Source organism: Sorex araneus, chromosome 5 (genome assembly GCF_027595985.1).
Source record: "Sorex araneus isolate mSorAra2 chromosome 5, mSorAra2.pri, whole genome shotgun sequence".
Classification (NCBI taxonomy): Eukaryota; Metazoa; Chordata; class Mammalia; order Eulipotyphla; family Soricidae; genus Sorex; species Sorex araneus.
This window is the reverse complement of record NC_073306.1, coordinates 57,993,183-58,013,709: the sequence shown is the minus strand read 5'-3', so window position 1 is coordinate 58,013,709 and position 20,527 is coordinate 57,993,183. Positions and strand designations below refer to the sequence as shown.

Genomic DNA, 20,527 nt, shown 5'->3' with positions numbered 1-20,527 from the left:
TCCCTCTTTCTCTCTCCTTTTGGGTTCTTGAAAAGAAGAAATGCATGGGGAGAAGACCTCCTGCCCTCTTGCACCCTGGAACATAAGGCTGGTGGAGCTGCCTGCCCCTCCAGCTGCAAGCCAAGGGCGGAGGCTGCCCCCCCCCCCGCGCCCCCCCCCATTCAGCAGCCCCTGGGGGCCTGTGTGTTGCAGACTCGGACAGCCAGAGCAGCCCCACACGCCAGAGCCTCAGCCTGTCGGAGGGCGAGGAGCAGATGGACCGGCTGCAGCACGTGGAGCTGGTCAGGACCACGCCCATGTCCCACTGGAAGGCGGGCACGGTGCAGGCCTGGCTGGAGGTGGTGATGGCCATGCCCATGTACGTCAAGGCCTGCGCGGAGAACGTGAAGAGCGGGAAGGTAGGGCCCCTGCAGGCGCCCGTGGGAACCCCCTGCCCGTCTCCAGGATCCCTCTAGCCCCGTGATCTCTACAATCCCGCCGGCCTTCCTGGATCTGCTGCGGGGAGGCGGGGAGGCGGGACCCACCCCACCCAGCTCAGGGGGCAGCCCCCGCCCTGCCCTCCCACCCCTGCGCTGATCCTTAGCCTCGGCCTGGCCCACCTTCCCAGCGCTCAGACCCCCTCTCCCGGCAGGTGCTGCTGAGTCTGAGCGACGAGGACCTGGAGCTGGGCCTGGGCGTGTGCAGCTCCCTGCACCGGCGCAAGCTGCGGCTGGCCATCGAGGACTACCGCGACGCCGAGGCCGGCAGGAGGTGAGTCCCGCGCTGGGCAGAGCCCACGGAGTCCCAGCAGAGGCTGGGCCAGGCCGCCAGGTGGGGCGACCAGAAGGAAACGGAGACACCCCCAGCAGGGCCCCTGGGACACACTGTCCCACTCTGGCCAGCCCCTGCCTGCCAAAAGCTGGTGATCCCAGGACAAGGGGAACCCCAAGTGCCCTAAGGAGTCAGAGGAGCTTCACACACACACACACACACACACGCACGCACGCACGCACGCACGCACGCACGCACGCACGCACGCGCGCACACGCACGCATTCACGCGCGCGCGCAGACCTCGGCCACTTCCAAGGGCCAGCCCAGGCGCCTCTGGGCACTGGGCAGCCCGTCTGCTCTGCCCTCCAGGACAGCAGGGGGTGCTGCCCTCTCTCCCACGGGACACGGGCTCCAGGGGCGTCTTTCTGCCAGCACTGTGGGAATGGTCGGGGCCTCTCCCAACTGGTGTGTGCTCCTCCAGAAAGATGGTTCTGCCCCCACTGCGTACCACCGGCCCTGTCTCCTGCCTCTCCTCCCCCCCTTTGTGAGCAGATTTGCTGGGAGTGGGGAGGAGTCACTCAACAAGCAGCTACAGGGAACAGGGGAGGACTCCTGACACGCATGCATGCTCTCACATGCACACATGCACACACATACATATATGTACATGCGCACACAGGCATGCACAATGCATGCTCACATGTTCACATACATGCATGCATGCCTGTGCACACATGCATGATCACATGTGAATGCACACACACACACACACACACACACACACACACACACACTGATCCTCAGAGTTTGGAGAGGAAAGAGAGTTAACGTGGCAAAGCTGATACTTTGTTTTGCATAATTATCTCCTTCACTGGTTTCCCCATCATTTTTTGTGCAGTTAATTAATCAAACCAGGTGGTGTGTGCTGTTATTTGCAAAACCAGCTTCGTAGATTGAAAGAAAGAAAGAAAGAAAGAAAGAAAGAAAGAAAGAAAGAAAGAAAGAAAGAAAGAAAGAAAGAAAGAAAGAAAGAAAGAAAGGAGGGAAGGAGGGCAGGAAGGAAGGAAGGAAGGAAGGAAGGAAGGAAGGAAGGAAGGAAGGAAGGAAGGAAGGAAGGAAGGAAGGAAGAGAAAGAGGGAAGAAATAAAGGAAGGAAGAAAGGAAAGAAAGAAAGAAAGAAAAGAAAGAAAGAAAGAAAGAAAGAAAGAAAGAAAGAAAGAAAGAAAGGAAGGAAGGAAGGAAGGAAGGAAGGAAGAAGGGAGGGAAGGAGGGAAGGAAGGAAGGAAGGAAGGAAAGAAGAGAAAGAGAGAAGAAATAAAGGAAGGAAAGAAAGAAAGAAAGAAAGAAAGAAAGAAAGAAAGAAAGAAAGAAAGAAAGAAAGAAAGAAAGAAAGAAAGAAAGAAAGAAAGAAAGGAAGGAAGGAGGGAAGGAAGGAAGGAAGGAAGGAAGGAAGGAAGGAAGAGAAAGAGGGAAGAAACAAAGGAAAGAAAGAAAGAAAGAGAAAGAAAGAAAGAAAGAAAGAAAGAAAGAAAGAAAGAAAGAAAGAAAGAAAGAAAGGAGGGAAGGAGGACAGGAAGGAAGGAAGGAAGGAAAGAAGAGAAAGAGGGAAGAAATAAAGGAAGGAAGAAAGGAAAGAAAGAAAGAAAGAAAGAAAGAAAGAAAGAAAGAAAGAAAGAAAGAAAGAAAGAAAGAAAGAAAGGAAGGAAGAAAGAAAGAAAGGAGGGAAGGAGGGCAGGAAGGAAGGAAGGAAGGAAAGAAGAGAAAGAGGGAAGAAATAAAGGAAGGAAGAAAGGAAAGAAAGAAAGAAAGAAAGAAAGAAAGAAAGAAAGAAAGAAAGAAAGAAAGAAAGAAAGAAAGAAAGAAAGGAAGGAGGGAAGGAGGGAAGGAAGGAAGGAAGGAAGGAAGGAAGGAAGGAAGGAAGGAAGGAAGGAAGGAAGGAAGGAAGGAAGGAAGGAAGGAAGAGAAAGAGGGAAGAAACAAAGGAAAGAAAGAAAGAAAGAAAGAAAGAAAGAAAGAAAGAAAGAAAGAAAGAAAGAAAGAAAGAAAGAAAGAAAGAAAGAAAGAAAGAAAGAAAGAAAGAAAGAAAGAGAAACAGAGAGAAAGAAAGAGAGAAAGGGAGCTGCGGGATGGGGGAGGAAATCAGGCTGGTTTGGAGGCAGGAAAACCGAAGCCGTGCGTGTGCACAAGAGGGGCCTTTGGTGTGGCTTGTGGTACCCTCTGCGGAGCACAGGGAGTGGCGCAGAGCTAGTGGAGCCGGAGACGAGGGCCTAGCCAGCAAGCCGGGCCCCTGGCCGATGAGGCAGGGTGAGCACGGAGGAGTGGGGTGCTCAGAGAGGGAGGGGAGCTGCAGGGCCTGGGCTGCTGCTCGGCAGGGTGCCAGGACACCCCCCACTAGCCAGTGCCCCACCCCCACCGTGGCCACCATCCTGCCCCCACTGCTGCTCCGCCCATCTTGAATCCAGGGGCACTGTCCAGTGTCCCCCAAACATGGCTGAGCACCGAGACCCCAGGGCCCCTGGGGAGGGCGGGATGCCAGCCAGCAGCCGAGGGGAGGGGAGCTGGGGAAGTGGTGGGGACTGCGGGCCGGACTGTGTCCTGGACCTCGGGCTGCCTGGGGCGGAGAGGGGCTGTTTCCTGTGGCGGCCCGGCCTGACTCTCACTATGACACCCCCCCCTCGGGGCCCACAAGGTGAAGGGGTGAGGGAGGATGGTGGTTCCTCAGCTTTGGGAGGCCCTGAGAACCTAATGAAAATATTCGGCACTTTCCCCAGAAGAAATATACAAACCATCACCACGTCATGTAATGGGAGTCTCAGAACCCACCCACAGAACTTTGAGGGGGTTGTGAACGCCAGGGTAAGAATAGCAGGAAGGTCATCTTGCAGGACAGTCCTGTGTGACCCGGGGAAGAGTGGAGGCCTCTCTGAGCCTGAGACCCCATGATGCAAAATCATTCACCACAATCCACCAGCCCTGCAGTCACCAGTCAGCTTACAAACATGGTAATACTCATCTTTCCCAACATCAGCGCAGGAAGGACTTGCTCAGACCCCCCCCCCACTTTTTTTTTTAATTTTTTAGTGACACAGTGAGATACAGTTACAAACTTTCAAACTTTCATGATTACATTTCAGTCATACAATGATCGAGTATCCATCCCTACACCAGTGCTCATTTTCCACCACCAATGATGCCAGTATCTCTCCCACAATCCCCACCCCATCCCCCCGCCTCACTCCACCTCTGTGGCAGGCACATTCCCTTTTACTCTCTCTCTCTCTCTCCTTTTGGGTGTTGTGGTTTGCAATACATGTAGTAAGTGGCCATTATGTTTGGTCCATAGTCTACTTTCAGCACACATCTCTCATCCCAAGCGGGCCCTCCAAGCATCATTCACTTAGTGGTCCCTTCTCTATCCGAGCTGCCTTTCCCCCCAGCATGTGAGGCCAGCTTTCAAGCCGTGGAGCAATCCTCCTGGTCCTTATCTCTACTATCTTTGGGTGTTAGTCTCCCATTCTGTTACTTTATATTCCACAAATGAGTGCAGTCCTTCTATGTCTGTCTCTCTTTCTGACTCATTTCACTTAACATGATGCTCTCCATGTTGATCCACTTATACTCAAATTTCATGACTTTTCTAACAGCTGCATAGTATTCCATTGTGTAGATATATCAGAGTCAGCCCCCATTTTTGTGAAGAAGGAAGCGAGGCTCAGAGAAATAATGAGCACAAAGTCACATGCCAGTGCTCACATGCCAGTGCTTATGTGCCAGTGCTCATGTGACAGTGCTCATACAACAGTGCCTGTCCATGCTTTCTCCACGATCCCGTGTCTGCTTACAAACAGCAGATTGCCTACGGCTCGCAGGCTAGACCCAGTGCTAGGGTTTGTCCTTCTCAGACTCTTTAGCTTCACCCCATCTTACAGATGGGGACCCTGGGATACAGCGGGGCTCGGCTGCAGAGCTGAAAGAATCTCATACTTTCTGTTCCACCTGGACCCAGAGGAGGCCTAAACTGTTCTCCAACAATTCCAGGTTCTAATCTTGCCGCAGTTAGGAGAAAGGGGCCGTGACCTGTGTTAGAGAATGTCTGAGTTTTAAAAGTTCCATTTCATTCACCTTGGACGCTTGCAATAGCTCCAGCCAACAGCCAGGCAAGCTGGGACCCCGTGGGGACACTTAATGAAAAGAGGGTGAGTGCACACGGGTTATCAGCTGGCAGGAGGGCACTGCAGGCCATAAATGGGCTCTTGAGGAGCCCGGGGAAAGGCCCATCCCTCCCGCCTCTGCTGAGCAAACCCTCAGGCAGAAGATGTGGTTCTGGTCCCTGCTCCACGGACCATGGGGCCCAGTGGCATTGGATTCAGGTGGCCAAGGGCCGCATTCGTGCCTAGAGCAGGGAAACGAGGCAGGGGCTGGACAGCGTCCCTCTGACCCGACAAGGCTAACGCCAGCCTTAGAGGGGCTGCCCAGGACTTCCGGCCTGAGAAAGGAAGGTTCTAGGCCAGGGGCTCCTGGACAGCTTCCCGGTGGACTGGCCCGAATGCTTCCCACCCCGGCCCCAGGCTTCTTCTCTGGCTTCCGGCCATTTGAGCACGAAGTCTTGGCTCCGAGCTGGGGGCTTGAAGGAGGTGGAGGTGGGGGAGGGGGAGGTTGCACCTAGAAAATCCAGAGCAGCCTGAAGGGCAGCATAGAGCTGAGGTGACAAATCAGGATCTGGACCTAGAGAGGGATTCTGGCCAGGGTGGGTTTCCGGGAGGCCTCTGGGAGCAGCGGTCAGAGGGTTCTGGAAGAGTTAAACAGGCTAAGAAAGCTGGGCGGGCTGGCAGGCCAGCCTGGAGCAGGAGAGCCCAGTGTCCCAGGTGCCAGCCATGAGGCGAGAGAGGGGGCGCAGCGGGACCCTCACCCTTTCACCAGGCTGACTCAGCTCTCCTGCGCTCCCGTCCCTTCTCAGTGTGCTGAGTGATGGGTGCTTGGAGTGGGTGCTGGTGCGGTGGGGTCAGCTTTAGCCAAGACAAGTCAAAGCAAGGCCCCTGAAAGAACCAAGAGCTGCAATCTGCTCTCGGTTCCTTGTTCTGCCTTTGACCAACTTTTTTTTTTTTTGAGAGTAGGACATATTTATTCTTTATTATTTTATTTTAGTTAATTTCTTTTTTATTGAGTCACTGTGAGATACAATTACAAAGCTTCCATGGTCTAATGCCCATAAGTAGAGAGAGTAGGAAGCAAATTTTCTGCCACAGAGGCAAGGGGAGACGTGGGACGGGGGAGGAGAGGGATACTGCAGACATTGGTGGTGGAAAATGTGCACTGGTGGAGGGATGGGTGTTTGATCACTGTATGACTGAAACTCAAACATGAAAGTTTTGTAACTGTAGCTCACGGTGATTCAATAAAAAATAATCTTTTTTTAAAAAAAAAAAAAGCTTCACGGGGCTGGAGCAATAGCACAGCAGGTAGGGCATTTGCCTTGCACGCGGCTGACCCGGGTTCGATTCCCAGCATCCCATATGGTCCCCTGAGCACTTCCAGGGGTGATTCCTGAGTGCAGAGTCAGGAGTAAACCCTGTGCATCGCCAGGTGTGACACAAAAAGAAAAAAAAAATTAAAAAAAAAACTTCCATGGTCCAGTTTCAGTCATACAAATGTTCCAACTCCCATCCCTCCACCAGTATATGCGTTTCCCACCACCAATATCCCCGTATCCCTCCTGCTGCCCTCACCCATTCCCCCCCCCACCCATTGCAGGCACTTTTCTTCTTTGTCTCTCTCATTTATTAGCAGCTGCCTGATTCCCATTAGAAGTGCTTGTTCATTTGATCTTGTTACTGTTGCTCTAGGGGGTCACAACATGCAAGTTGGCAACTTCTTGGGTCTTGTATTAGCCCCTTTTCTTCCTGCTTCGTGGTCTTGTTCTCAAACATTTTCCTTTGTGTCTGTCCAATGCTACGTGGTTACTATTCTTTTTACAAGTTGTCTATTCTCTAAGGAGATGAGCAACCAAGAAAAATATTTACCTGGAGATTTATTTACCTCGGCCAACTTCCCTGATTTTTACAAAATGAAGCACTGTAGCACTGTCCTCCCGTTGTTCATGGATTTGCTCCAGCAGGCACCAGTAAGGTCTCCATTGTGAGACTTGTTACAGTAACGACAGTAACAAGTTACAAAATGTGTTGCAATAAAATATTAGGAGGAAGTGAAGCCTAGGCCCATGTTTGAGTGCGCACTGCCGTGTTAGCGCATTCACTGTCTCTGCAACATCACCTGCACCCAGCCCACAGCTCTGCAGCCTGTAACACTGGAACTTTAGGGGGCCAGGAGACATTCAGGAATTCAGCCTGGGCTTATTCCCCAGAACCACGGAGCCTGCCCGTGCCTGCTGGAGCCCTGGAGCACCATGAGGCGTGGCTGCAGAGGGTCCCAGCATTGACCCACCAGCCCTGTTGGGAACACTGCTCAGGAGGCCCCAAAACACAACATGAAAACGGAAACCCGAGGCCATTCCACCATGACTCCCGCCTTCTCCCCCATTCACCATGACTCCCACCTTCTATCCCAGCCACCCTTCCATCTTTGGTCTCTGTGAATAGGATGCCTCTAAGAAGTGGACTCTGAGAGCCTCACCCCTTTCTGAGGCTGAGCACTGGCCCACAGAACAAACTGCGTCCAATTTATCCTCACCTGCGGTGACATATATTACACACAACGTCATCCATATCCATACTTACCTGTGGGGGTACGTGGTTGCGTCCAGGGCTCGGCTGCTGTGAACGTGGGTGCACAAATGTCTGAGGCCCGTTTCAGTTCCTTGGAGTCTGTACCCAGCTGTGGAGCTGCTGGACCCTGAGGCTGTTCTGCCCGTTTTTGAGGAGCGAACTCTCCTTTCTCCACAGTGGCCGCCCTCCTTACCTTGGCAAGACACCAGGCTCCAGTTTCTCCACCTTGCCACCAGCACTTTTTCTCCTGTGGGGGGCAGGAGCCATGCCCGGGGCTGTAGGGTGCCTCCCGGGAATGTGTTATCCCAATGACGAGGGCACGGGAGCCTCTCCCAGCACGCCCGGGGGTCAGTGGTGTGCGCCCTCTGCAGGGGCATCTGCTCAAGTCCCGGGCCCAGGCCTGAGTCAGGCGGCGGGTCTGTCTCGGGCTGCCAGAGTGCAGAACTCTCGTCTTCTGTGGACTCACGTTTCCGTTCATTCTCACTTTCCTCCCGGAGAGATCCCTTCAATGTGGACTGCAGCGCATTCCTCGGGTGATGAAGTCTCTCAGTGTTGCTTGTATTTAAAAAAGGAAAAAAAATAGTTTTTCCTTATTCCTTTAAGACTCGGTTTGGGAAGAAGAGCAGTTTGGGTTTCAGAGCAAAATGGAGAGGAAGGTGGAGATCTTCCCAGGCCTGCCCCCTTCGTGGTCTGCCTGTCGGACGGAGCAGTGCTCTCAGCATCGAGCCACAGCGACGTGCTAAGCTCAGCCCAGACCCCAGTTCCCATGAGGACCTGCTCTGTGAGGCCCGACAGGTCTGGTGGACTGGCTGGTGCCTGCACCCACCATTGCTGTGTGCCCCAGAGAGGTCCTCACACCAACCTGCTCAGCCCTCCTTTCCCCAACCCAGCCTCCCGTGATGTCAGTCTCTGTAGTTTGCCTTTCCAGAGTGTTAACATCATGCATGCCACCGTCTCCAGCTTGGCTTCTCTCAGTTAATGTGCTTTGAGGGCCAGAGAGACGGGACAGGGTGGAGGCACTGATCTTGTGCATGGCTGAATCCAGATCACCCCCAGTACTGCATGGTCACCTGGCAGTGCCATCCCTGAGCACTGCTGGATGTGACCCCCAAAATACACACAGACACACATACAGACACATGGGCACACACAGGCACACACAGAGATACATGGGCACACACACAGACTCACACACAGGGACAAATGGACATACACACACAGAAACACACACAGACACACACAGAGACAAACGGACATACACACAGAAGCACACACAGACACACACGCACATAGACACGAAGACACACACACCTACACAGGCACAAACACACAGACATACATAGAAACACACAGACATAGACACATACCTACACACAGATGCACACACAGACACAGAGACAGACACACACACAGACACACACAGACAGACACGCACCTACAAAGGCACACACACAGACACACACAGACATACCTACACACACAGACACACACAGAGACACAGACACACCCTATACAGACACACACACAAAGACACACATAGACACACACAAAGGCAGGGACACATACCTAGGCAGGTACAGGCGTGCGCACACACACACACAAATACACACATACAGCACTAAGCACTATGAAGAAAAAAGTTTTTTTTTAAGTTTTCCTGAGTTTCAAGGTTCCCCCCGAGAAGTTTTACTAAGGGGGACCATGAGCTGGTGGACCAAGGGGGAAGGCAGAGAGGGGTGGGTGCTTGGCTTCAGGAATCAGTCACAGACACCCATGCCCCAGACGGCCATGGCTTGCACCCAGAATAGCAGCAAAGGGGACAGACATGCCAATGGAAATAACCTGCGAAGCAATTAACTCAGGGCCCTGGGCGAGGTGCCCAGGATGATAAATACTGGCAGTGAATCTTCCAGACCCTCCCCGCCCCCTCGCCTCTCCACCGTCGAACCCCTTTCCCCCTCCCAGGAACTGGCCCTGTGTGGGTCCAGATCCCTGCTCCGCTTCAGGGTGACTGACAGATGTGCTAAGTGGCCAGGACAGGGTGAGGCTGGGCAGAGAAGCTGGAGGGTGAGGGTGTGGGGTGGAGGGGGGCTGGGGAGGAGCTGGAAGAGAGCTGTGTTTCCGGGTGGGGCCCCTTGCTGGGCAGCACACACCACAGTGTGGCACAGACCACGCTCAGGATGAGGTGTGGGGTGCGAGAAGAGGTGCCGTGGGGACGGGAGGGAGGCAGCTGGCTCTGGCCGTCCTCCAGGGAAAGGGTAAGGGGTGCAGAGGCACCATCCTACCACACCCCAGCTGCCAAGTAAGGCAGGAAGGCGCTGGCCCTAACCCCGGCCCAGGGAGGAAGGTGGCACCCCAGCCTGTCCTTTTCACGCCACGATTCCTTTGATGCCTCCGGGGCGCTCACACCTCGCCACACCTGCAGTCACTTCTCCAAGTCACGGGTGGGGTGCTGGGTTCCTCATTCCTTCTTTAAGACTGCCACCGTGTGGCCATCAGGGGAATGACAGCCCGGGCGCCCACCCCTGAGACCCAGCCTCCTTTGCATGGGGGTTGGAGCGTTCCCTGAACACCTAACGCCACGTGGGTGGTTCTGGGATCGATTCTGTGATGGATCCAGAGAGATCTGTCATGGTGAGGAGAGAGGGTGGGAAATAAACAAAAGGCAGGTTTGCTTTCTGAGTCCCCAACAGGCCTTGCTATGACCCGGGCCAGAGACAGAGCCCCCTGGTGAGCAGTGGGGTCTGGTGGGCTGCTGGGATTCCATACAGGCCTCCAGGGCTGCCAGTGTGCCCCCACAGCCGCGCCGGTGTCCCTGTCACTCCCTGAGTGTCCTCTCTTCTCGTTTCCTGTCGCTGTTTGCCTCTCGGGGTCTTTGTCCTCTCTGAGCATCCGCCCTCCCCCATTGCTCTGTTTCTCTCCTCTCTGTGTCTCCCTGCCTCTCCTCATCCACTTCTCGCTAGCACTGCCCTTTCTTTCCTCCATCTCTCCACTTCACCCATTTCTATCTCTGCTCTTTCCAGCCCCATCCCTGTCCATCTCTGCTCCATTTCTGTCTGTCCCTTTATTCCTGCCACCTCGCCCACCCACTCTATCTCTGGTTGTGTTTGTAACCAGCCTGTCCAAAGCGGCTGACCTGGACCATCACTGGGTGGCCAAGGCCTGGCTGAACGACATTGGCCTGTCCCAGTACTCCCAGGCCTTCCAGAACCACCTGGTTGATGGACGGATGCTCAACTCTCTGATGAAGCGGGACCTGGAGAAGCACCTGAACGTGTCCAAGAAGTTCCACCAGGTCAGCATCCTGCTCGGGATCGAGCTGCTGTACCAAGTGAACTTCAGCAGGGAGGTGAGGACTGGGGCATGGGGGGGGGGCACCTGCCATGCCCTCCTTTCCCCTCTGGCATCTACAGTCTGCCCACCCACCTACCAGCTCATCTGCCATGCACCTACCATCCATGCTTCCATCTAGCCACCATCCATTCATCACTCATCCATCCACCCCCACATTCATTCATTCGTGCAACCACCATCCATCCATTCACACATCCATTCATTCATTTATTAATGCAGCCATACACCTATCCACCATCATCCATTCATACATATACATCTGTGCATTCATTCAGTCATTCACACGTTCACCCATTCATTTATCCAGTTATGCATACATACATCTATTTATTCATTCATGCAGCCACCCATCCATCTGTGCATCAGTCCCTCCATCTATTCATGTATCGATCCATTTATTCACTTTTTAATGCATGCATCCATTTGTCCATCCATCTACCATTTATTCTTTCATCTGTGTATCAACCCATCTATCCCATATACTCATGTATCAATTAACCATTCATGCTTTTATTCATGAATCACCTAACCATCATCCATTCATACACACATGCTTCTATGCATCTATCCATTCATTCAAACCTTCACCCACTCTTCCATCCATCTGTGTATTAATCCATTCATTCACCCTTTCACCATTCATTCATCTTTTTATGCAGGCATCTGTTTGTCCACCTGTCTATCATCCATTCATTCATCCATCTGCATCAATCCATCTATCCCATACATCCATGTATCAGTACATTCATTCAACTATTCATGCATCCATCCATCTAACCACCATCCATTCATACACACAGGCCTCTACGCATCTATCCACTCATTCATTCATTCATCCATCCATGCCTCAATCCATTCACCCATTCTGCATTGGTCCATCTCTGTATCCACACACAATGCATCCATGCAATCACATATCCACAAACCCATATAGCCACATATCTTTCCCGGCACACATACACCCCATTAACCCATCCATCCACTCATCCCTCCCTTCCTACCTCCATCCTTCCAAAAAATGCATATTGGTCATAGGCTAAGCTCTGTGCTCCATTTAGGGTAAACAGGGAACTCTCATCCTCTGAAAATTCACTACTTATCTAGGAGAACCACCACAATAAAACTGGTACCTATGAAACCACAGGAAATTGTCCAATGAGAGAAGTCTAAAGTTCTGTGAAAACCCAGGTAAAGAACTTCCACAGGGATCAGTAATGGCTTCCCAGAGATAGTGGGACAGCTAAGCTCAGATAGCTAAATAAGCCCCAGGGATGGGGGGGCAGAGCAATAGTATAGTATATATAGGTAGATGGTATAGTGATATAGAGATATCTATAGATAGTATGGATATAAATATAGATACATGTATACATATGATATATATAGAGAGTATAGTGATAGTATAGCGATGCCTTGCATGCGGCCAACGGGTTTGATCCCCGGCATATGGTCTCCCAAGCCCCGCCGGTAGTTCCTGAGTGCAGAGCAAGGTGTAAGCCCTGAGCACTGCCTGGTGTGGCCCCCCAAAAGCAATAACAACAAAACAATTCAGGGATCAGCCATTAGTAGGAGGTGTGAGAGGGAACCAACCCCACAACAGGAAGAGCCTAGGCAAAGAACAGGTGTGTGGGGCAGAGCGGAGAGGACTGTGTGCTGGTGTCCGGCACACAGGCGTGGGGGGCAGTCAACAGGAGACCCGGTGAGCAGGAGCCTGGGCCACAGGGACCTCTGGCACTCTGAGTGCTCCCCCTTGATTCTGAGCTCTGCCGGGTTAGAGAAGACTCTACTTCAGCACCCACGGGACTTCCCGGTGCCTCTTCACCAAGAGTCCCCAAGGAGGAGCCCAGTGGGGCTGAGTCCTCAGGTGGTTTGCCTTTTCTTAGTGATGTCAGGGCGCACACGGCTTAAGAACGAGAGGAGAGAGACAGAGAAGGGGCTTCCTGGCCCTCACCAAACCCCCGTGGTGGGGCTCTAGGCCGGGGATGAGACCCGCCAGCCGGAGGCCCCCCAGGGTGATGAAGGAAGTGAACAGCAGGTAGGTGAGGAGGCTGGGAACACGCCCCAGGAGGACCCTGCCAAAGTCAGGCTTCCTACTAGGGTGGCAGGTTTCTCTGCCCCCACGCTGACAAGGCCGTTCCTCGGGGAGCACCTGCCCCCCATCAAGCGAGGTGGGTGCCCGTATACCAAAACTGGTCTCTCCCCAGCCCAGACTCAGGCACTCGCATTTGCTGCAGGCTCCCTCAGCACCTAAGAAGGGCATTTCCTAGAAGGAAAGGACAGGGAGGTGGAGGGCAGGGAGTGCCCAGGGCCTGGCATCGAGGATGGGGCCCCCCTGCCCGCCGCTGACCCGCGTCTCCACCCACAGACCCTGCAGGAGCGTCGGGCCCGCTGTGAGACGCAGAACACAGACCCCGTTGTCTGGACCAACCAGCGGGTACTCAAGTGGGTGCGCGACATCGACCTGAAGGTGAGGGGTGGGGGGCCCTCTAGGTGTGGGTGGGCTTCGGGTGGAGGCAGTTTCCAGGCTCACGCAGGTCCCAGGCATGTTTGAGTGCAAGTTGGAGCCCTTGTTCATGGGTGCCGGCATCAGTGCCCCAGGCTGGCGGTGCTCATCTTCCCTGCTGCCACTTGGTAGGAGAAAACCAATGCCGCCACCACCCGCTCCTTCAGACCCGCCCCGAGTGACGTTTTCTCCTTGGGGAGGAGGTGCTGAGCCGTCCCCACTGTCCTAATCAACAGCTGGGTGACTCCAAGGCCACCTGCTCATTCAGCAAGAGTGACAGCAGCGGCCACGGTCTGGGTAACCGCAGCAACATCCCGAATGGCCCTAAGAGTGCATAGGGGTGGGGGTCACCCCTCACTGATAAACCGGCTGGTCCAAGGGGGTCAGATTCCTGCTCTTCGGGGCAGTCCCTGCTGGGAGGTGGGGCCCTCTCAGGTCAGCAGAGTGACCCCGAGACTGATATGGTAACCCCGAGGGCCTGCCGGACAGTCTCTTCAGGCCCCGGGCAGCTCCCTCGGCCTCAGCATCCTCGGTCTTGCCCACAGGAGTACGCGGACAACCTGACCAACAGCGGTGTCCACGGCGCAGTGCTGGTGCTGGAGCCCACCTTCAACGCCGAGGCCATGGCCACCGCCCTGGGCATCCCCAGCGGGAAGCACATCCTCCGGAGACACCTGGCCGAGGAGATGAGTGCCGTGTTCCATCCGGCAGGGTGAGTGGTGCCCCCCCAACACCAGTGGGGAGGACCCGGCCCCTCGCTCAATTCTCTCCTTTGCCCCCGGGATGTGGAGGTGCAGAGAAGCGAAGAGATGTCACCCACAGGAGGCAAGATCCCCGGGGCATTTAGAGACAGGAGAGACAGAAGGAGAGAGAGAGAGAGAGAGAGAGAGAGAGAGAGATTCCCAATGCAGACCTTACCTCCGACTCCTGATCCCCCATCACCCCAGTCCCCCACCTCCCCGTTCCCTGCACCTCTCAGAACTGAGCCTTCTCAGCTGCCAGGGCCCTCCCCTCCCTTCCTCAGCAAAGGTGACTCCCCAAACAGCCGAGCAACTCCAAGTCAGCCTCAAAGAGGCCAGAACGTTCATTTCTCAGAGACCTCAGCTCCAAGGTGGTCCAGCTGAGTCCCGAAGCCCCTGCAAAGCCAACTCCTGATGGCCTGTCAGCCAGAGCCAATTCCTTTGTGAAATGCTTTCAACATTCCTATGAATCATGATCAGTCATCAGCCGGCTGCCAGCTAATAGCTAAACACCGGAGCGCTTTCTTCTTCTTCTTCTTTTTTAATTAAAAAAATATTTTTTTTCAATTCCAGGACTTCAACCCAGGGCCTCACATATGCAAGGCAAGTGCTCTGTGACTAAGCCACATTCCCAGTGCACGCACACGCACACACACACACACACACACACACACACACACACACACACACAGACACACAGACACCACCCAACCTCCAAAGCACTTTTTAGCCCTTGCTATAATTTCATGGAGTGGCTCTGTTAAGACCCCATTTTTGCAGATGTAGCTTTAGAGAAGAGTCCACTTCTGGTGGACAGAAAACCCAGGTTACTCCACCTGTCCCCCCCAGCCCTGCACCTCATGGCTTTAGCACAGTTCTGGACAGATATCCCTGGGAGTGCCATGGTCTGGGGGGAGGAAGCCCAGAGCTGTTTGCCTGAGGTGAGCCCGCCTTCAGAGGAAGACTGGGCCCCCCTGGAGAGAAGGGGTTTCCAGAGGACTGCGATCAGGCTTTCTGCCCACCCCCTCCACACCCCGCATGCCGCGGTTTTAACACTGGGGTTGGCGAACTTTTCCTGCAAAAGCCCAAATAAATATCTTAGCACTTGGGAACCATCTGGTCTGTGTCAGAAGTTTACAGCTTCGTCTTTACAGCACGAAAGCAGCCAGAGACATAAACAAACGGCCATGGCGGCATTCCAGCAGGACTTACCCTGCAGGCAGCCGGCTGGAGGTTGCCAAGTGCGATTCTAGCCCAGCCACAGCCTCAGTGCTTTCCCCCAAAGACGGGAGGAAAGGGGAAAGCATGGAGGGAGGGGATGCTTAGATTTCAAACGTGGGGGGACTTTCCTGAGGGCCTCAAGTCACACTTAAGTCATTTGAATGAGGGGTGAGGGGATTCTCCCTTTAAGTGCCCCCTTTCCTGTATGAGTCCGGGGCAAGGCTTAGGGGTCTCCGAGATACGGGTCTCTGCCACTTCCAGCTGTGTGGTCCCAAGCAGATAGCTCGATCTCTCTGTGCCCCTTCCCCTCACCTGTAGGGCAAGGTGGCAGCCCCAGCTCTAGCAGGGTATGAAACTCCATAACGGGCCTAGCACAGTCAGGGCACTCGGGGGCACTTGCTGGCCCCAGCTGCCCCGTCCCTGACCGCAGGGCGAGTGTGGGGGGCCAGGAGCTGAATGCCCTCACCGCCACCCCATGGTGTAGCCCAGGTCTCTCCAGCTCCACAGGCATCCGGGAAGCTGAGCGCTTCGGCACGCCACCAGGAAGGGCCTCCAGCGTCCCCCGCACCGGGAAGGAGGACAGCGGCGGCATCAAGTACAAGGCTGGCCGGGTGAGCGCACGTGCACGTCCGGGCTCTGCGGCCTGGGAAGGGCTTGAATCCTCTGTGTCTGGAGTTGGGGGACCAGGACTCGGCTGCAGGTGAAGCCAGGAGAGAGGCCTGGAAGCTTCAGGGATCCACCTGATGTTTAAGGCCCCGGGACAAAAGGCCCCCGGCAACTGCAGGGTCTGTGGGGTGCATCAGGGATGCCGGGGTCATTGGGTACAAAGGGATCAGGGTGCGGGGGTGAGCCTGCATGTGGCCACACTACTCAGAGGGATCCAGGGCACCCCCAAATCTAAGAGCCACGGGCTTAGCTGTTGAACTCCAGGGACCTGACTAGATGAAAGAGGAGGTGAAGACCCCGCCCAGCTCTGTCCCCTGGGTGAAAGGACTATTCCCCCGCTCCAAACACACACACAGATGGGGGTGGAGGAGCCAGGCACAGAACACCATGTGGGTTCTAGCTGTGTTCTAGGTTCATCTTAATTTAGGGGCAGGGGGAGATGTGTTTGCATGGAGAGATAGGACATTGGGTATGGAGCTCGCCTTGCATGCAGCTGACCCCACCCCCAAACCAAAGTAACGATAATCATTATAGCGATGTGGCCATGGTGTGGCCCCCAAACCAAAATGATGATGATGATGATGATGAGTGTAGTAATAATAATAAATTGGTAAGTCGAAGCTAGTAATTATGCTCACTTCATAGATAGTTGTAGCACTGTCGTCCCGTTGCTCATTGATTTGCTTGAGTGGGCACCAGTAACATCTCCATTGTGAGACTTGTTGTTACTGTTTTTGGCATATTGAATACGCCACAGGGAGCGTGCCAGCCTCTGCCGTGTGGGCGGCATACTCTCAGTAGCTTGCCAGGCTCTCCAAGAGGGGAGAGGAATCAAACCCGTGTCGGCCGTATGCAATGATCGATAGCACAGTGGGGTATGGCATTTGCCTTGCATGTGGCCGACCCGGGTTCGATTCCTCTGTCCCTCTCGGAGAGCCCGGCAAGCTACTGAGAGTATCCCGCCTACACAGCAGAGCCTGGCAAGCTCCTTGTGGAGTATTCAATATACCAAAAACAGTAAGAATAAGTCTCACAATGGAGATGTTACTGGTGCCTGCTCGAGCAAATTGATGAGCAACAGGACGACAGTGCTCCAGTGCAATAATAATAATAAATAATAGTAATAATACCACTCTTAGCCTGAAAGTGCTCTCAGCCTAGAGAATGAGGCCTTCATTCCCAGAGTACAAATTAGTTATCAACTGAGGAAACAAACCCTTACTCTTATTTTGTTTTGTTTTATTAGTTGCACCCGACAATGCTCAGGGCTTACTCCTGGCGCTGCACTCAGGGATCATTCCTGGCAGTGCTCAGGGAACCATATGAGGCGCTGGGGATCAAAGCCCAGTCCACTGCATGCAAAGCAAGCACCTCACCCAACGTACAATTACTTCAGTCCCCAAAACCCTCACTCTTCTGTATGAGTAAAGCAAAGAATAGCCATAATACCCAAACAGACAGGCAATTTGTCTGTGCATGAAAATTTCATGGTGCGGGCATGAGTGAGGGAACAAACATCTAAAACAAACATTCTTTTTTAGGGAACAATATTTTGAGGAGTGGAAAGGGGGTTAAGAAACACTGCTCTGAAAGGAAAATCCTTCAAATAAATAAATGAATAATTAAACAGTTACAAAGCACTCCCCTGGCTGAGTTCAGACGAGAGGTAACGGGGTAGAGTGATAGCCCAGAGGGCCAGAGCATGTGCTCTGTGTTAAAAAGCTCAGGCTTATTTATCCCTGGTGCCACGTGGTCCCTAACCACCAGGAGAAGTGAGTGACTCCTGAGCACAGAGCTGGGAATGGTGTCTGAGACTTGCCAAGGGGGCCCCAAATCAGAAAACACGGTAAATATTGATGATAGTGGATAAGTGTGATAGTAAGTTGCTCTTAGCCAGCACTTTTTTATTTTTTTTTGGGGGGGGGGATTTTTGGGTCACATCCAGCAATGCACAGGGGTTACTTCTGGCTCTGCACTCAGGAATTACTCCTGGTGGTGCTCAGGGGACCATATAGGATGCTGGGGATCGAACCTGAGTTGGCCACGTACAGAGAAAATGCCCTACCCGCTGTACTATCGCTCCGGCCCCTGAGCCAGCATCTTGGGCTATACAAACGCAATTTCTACTCTTTACAGTAAATTCAGTTCCTACTTTTGTAGCTCAGAAAATGGAGTGTCAGAGAGGGCAAGCGATTTTTCCCAGGTCACACAGCTGGGCAGTGACAGAGTGGGGATTGGAATTCCAGTTTGTGAGTCTCCGAAACTCATCTTCTTTCGCCACTGAAAATGCTAGGTGTGTCCTCTCTCTTCTTTAGAAATACTTTCTCAATGAGACGGCCTGTCCGTGCATTAACACTCTCATCTGTTCTCCCGCTGAGGAGGGAGATGGGACATTTTTGTACCCTAAGTATTTCGGAATACTGGCAAGGAACATATTTGGCTTCACCCTTGTAACTAACTGGGTCCCTTCCAGGTGGGAACACCGTCCTCTTGCCTTAGAATCAGCTCACCCAGCCCCCTCCGTCTCCCCTGCAGGGGACTGCTGTCACTGATCAGAAGAGCACAGAGCAATGAGAGGCTTCTTGGGGTCCCCCAGCAGTTGGCGAGCGGGTGGGCCTTCCCGTTTCCCAGATCAGGGAGCAGCCCCTTCTCTCCTCTCTGCTTCCTGTCTCTGATCTCCCCCATCTCTTCTCAGCTGCCCCTGGGGAAGATAGGAAGGGGCTTCAGCAGCAAAGACCCCGATTTCCACGACGACTACGGCTCTCTTCAAAACGAGGACTGTGGGGAGGACGACGGCCTGCAGGGCAGAGGAGAGCCCAGCCGGCTGGAAGGCTACAACGGCCTGGAGGTCACCAATGTCTGAGGCTCCGGCACCCCTCTCACCGCCCCGCACGGAGCCCCGGGGAGGAGGAGCTTCCAAGGCTGACGTGGCCGTGCGTAGTGACCTCGGCACAGGGGGTCTCTCAAACCCCAGCCGCCAGCCTCGGTTGCAGCTGGAGGCAGTACCAGCCTGTGTGTCCTGAACCAACCATGAACTCTTCTACACGGTCCCAACGCCCAGCCCCTGCCGCCCCACTGGGCTCTTAGCCGTTGGCCAGGAGGAGCCAGTGGACAGCAGCCCAACCACCCCGAGTCCGGTGTCCTCAGTGCAGAGACCTCGGGAAACTGAGGCTGGCCAGGTGACATGGGGTCCCTGGCAGCCAGCTGGTGGATGTCGGCGGGGCCGGTGTCACTTCTGGCATCCCCGTGTCCCCAGGATTGACTCTCCTTGGGAGAATGCAGAGCAGGAAGTCATTCTCGTCCAGGCCCAGGGTCACGTGTCACACAGAGGGGGCATGTGACTACGAACTATTCACCCCCTTGTTTCCAGAGTGGCCACAGTGGGCACCACTCACTTCTGCCGGTGGACCATGGTGCAGGCGTGAGGCTGAGCTGATCACTTGCCATCAGCATGAAGGACACTGTGTAACCATCAGATCAGAGATGGTTGAGTTAGGTCTGTGACCACCATTCCACACTTGACAGTGGGCAGGAACGACTGGGTCCTGGGGCACAATGCTTTGCTATGATGAAACTGTAGGTGGGCTCACCGCAGTCTAATTGAGACAAATGTGGCAGATCTGCAGTTCAGATGGCGGGAGAGAACCTCTTGCCCTTTTCTTGATGTTGCCACTGTTTTGTTGTGTGACTTCTTTCCCCCGTGGCTTCACCTTTCCGTGCCTCAATGTTGCTTCAGCTACAACACTTCCGGTTCCCTCCCAGGGCTTGTGAGAATTAACACTTGCTAATGTCTGTAACACTCTTAGTAACCTCTTGAGACCTCAAGGAGAAAGGATGGATGGGCGGAAGAAGCACACTGTGTAATTATCCATTTGTATCCTGGACATTGATCTGGTTCTCTGCTACTTTGTGTCGGCTAGAGCAAGCACAGAGGAGGGGGAGGGATTTTACTCTTCAGACTCCCCAGAGATCCCCACAGGGCTCAGCCAAGGAAGAAGGGAGAGGCATGCGAGCACCTTGAAAATCATTTTTTACTGCGTTCACCTCTGCGTCCGTCACCTAGGGCAGAGGGACAAGCAGGGAAAGTGCTCTGGGGCTTTCTCCTCCCAGGTCAGCTCTGAGGTGCATCGTTAAGGGGACCTGGCACCTGATTTCCCTTGACGCGTTTAGCCCTGAGTGGAGTGGAGGAACATTTGAATCTCAAGCCGTGTGCCAGCCCCCAAGAACTGTTCAAGCATGTTTTCTCTTCAGCCAACAGATCATCCCCACCCGCCCGTGAGGCCAAGCCCATATGAACTTGAGACTTGGTGCTTCCCCTTCCGGAAGAAGGTTTTTCTCTCTGACCTCCGCACAAGCTTGGCCTTTCTCACTGAAAGCCTCGGGGTACCCTGCTGGGTGGCCCCTTTGGGTCTGAAATGTCCTGGGGGCACATTTCCCAGTCACCGCCAGAGGGCAATGCTCTGGTTCCTGCCTTGGATCTGCCAAGTTTCTGAAACCAGAATCTCTTGTGACAGTTGCCCACACACTTGTCACCCCAAACCAGCAGTGTGTGTGTGTGGGGGGGGGATG

General features: G+C 53.9%; 1 protein-coding gene across 2 annotated transcripts in view; it reads left to right on the top strand.

Annotated features, from left to right (window-relative positions):
* Positions 1-20,527, top strand: part of KAZN (kazrin, periplakin interacting protein) — a 1,155,223-nt gene extending 1,134,696 nt beyond the window's left edge. For both annotated transcript variants that reach the window (XM_055138793.1, XM_055138794.1), the window contains 7 exons: positions 193-398; positions 632-750; positions 10,592-10,823; positions 13,194-13,295; positions 13,877-14,043; positions 15,792-15,903; positions 18,654-20,527. In XM_055138793.1, the coding sequence (XP_054994768.1) occupies positions 193-398; positions 632-750; positions 10,592-10,823; positions 13,194-13,295; positions 13,877-14,043; positions 15,792-15,903; positions 18,654-18,821 (1,106 nt within the window). In that variant the 3' untranslated portion in view covers positions 18,822-20,527. The remainder of the gene's footprint in view (positions 1-192; positions 399-631; positions 751-10,591; positions 10,824-13,193; positions 13,296-13,876; positions 14,044-15,791; positions 15,904-18,653) is intronic.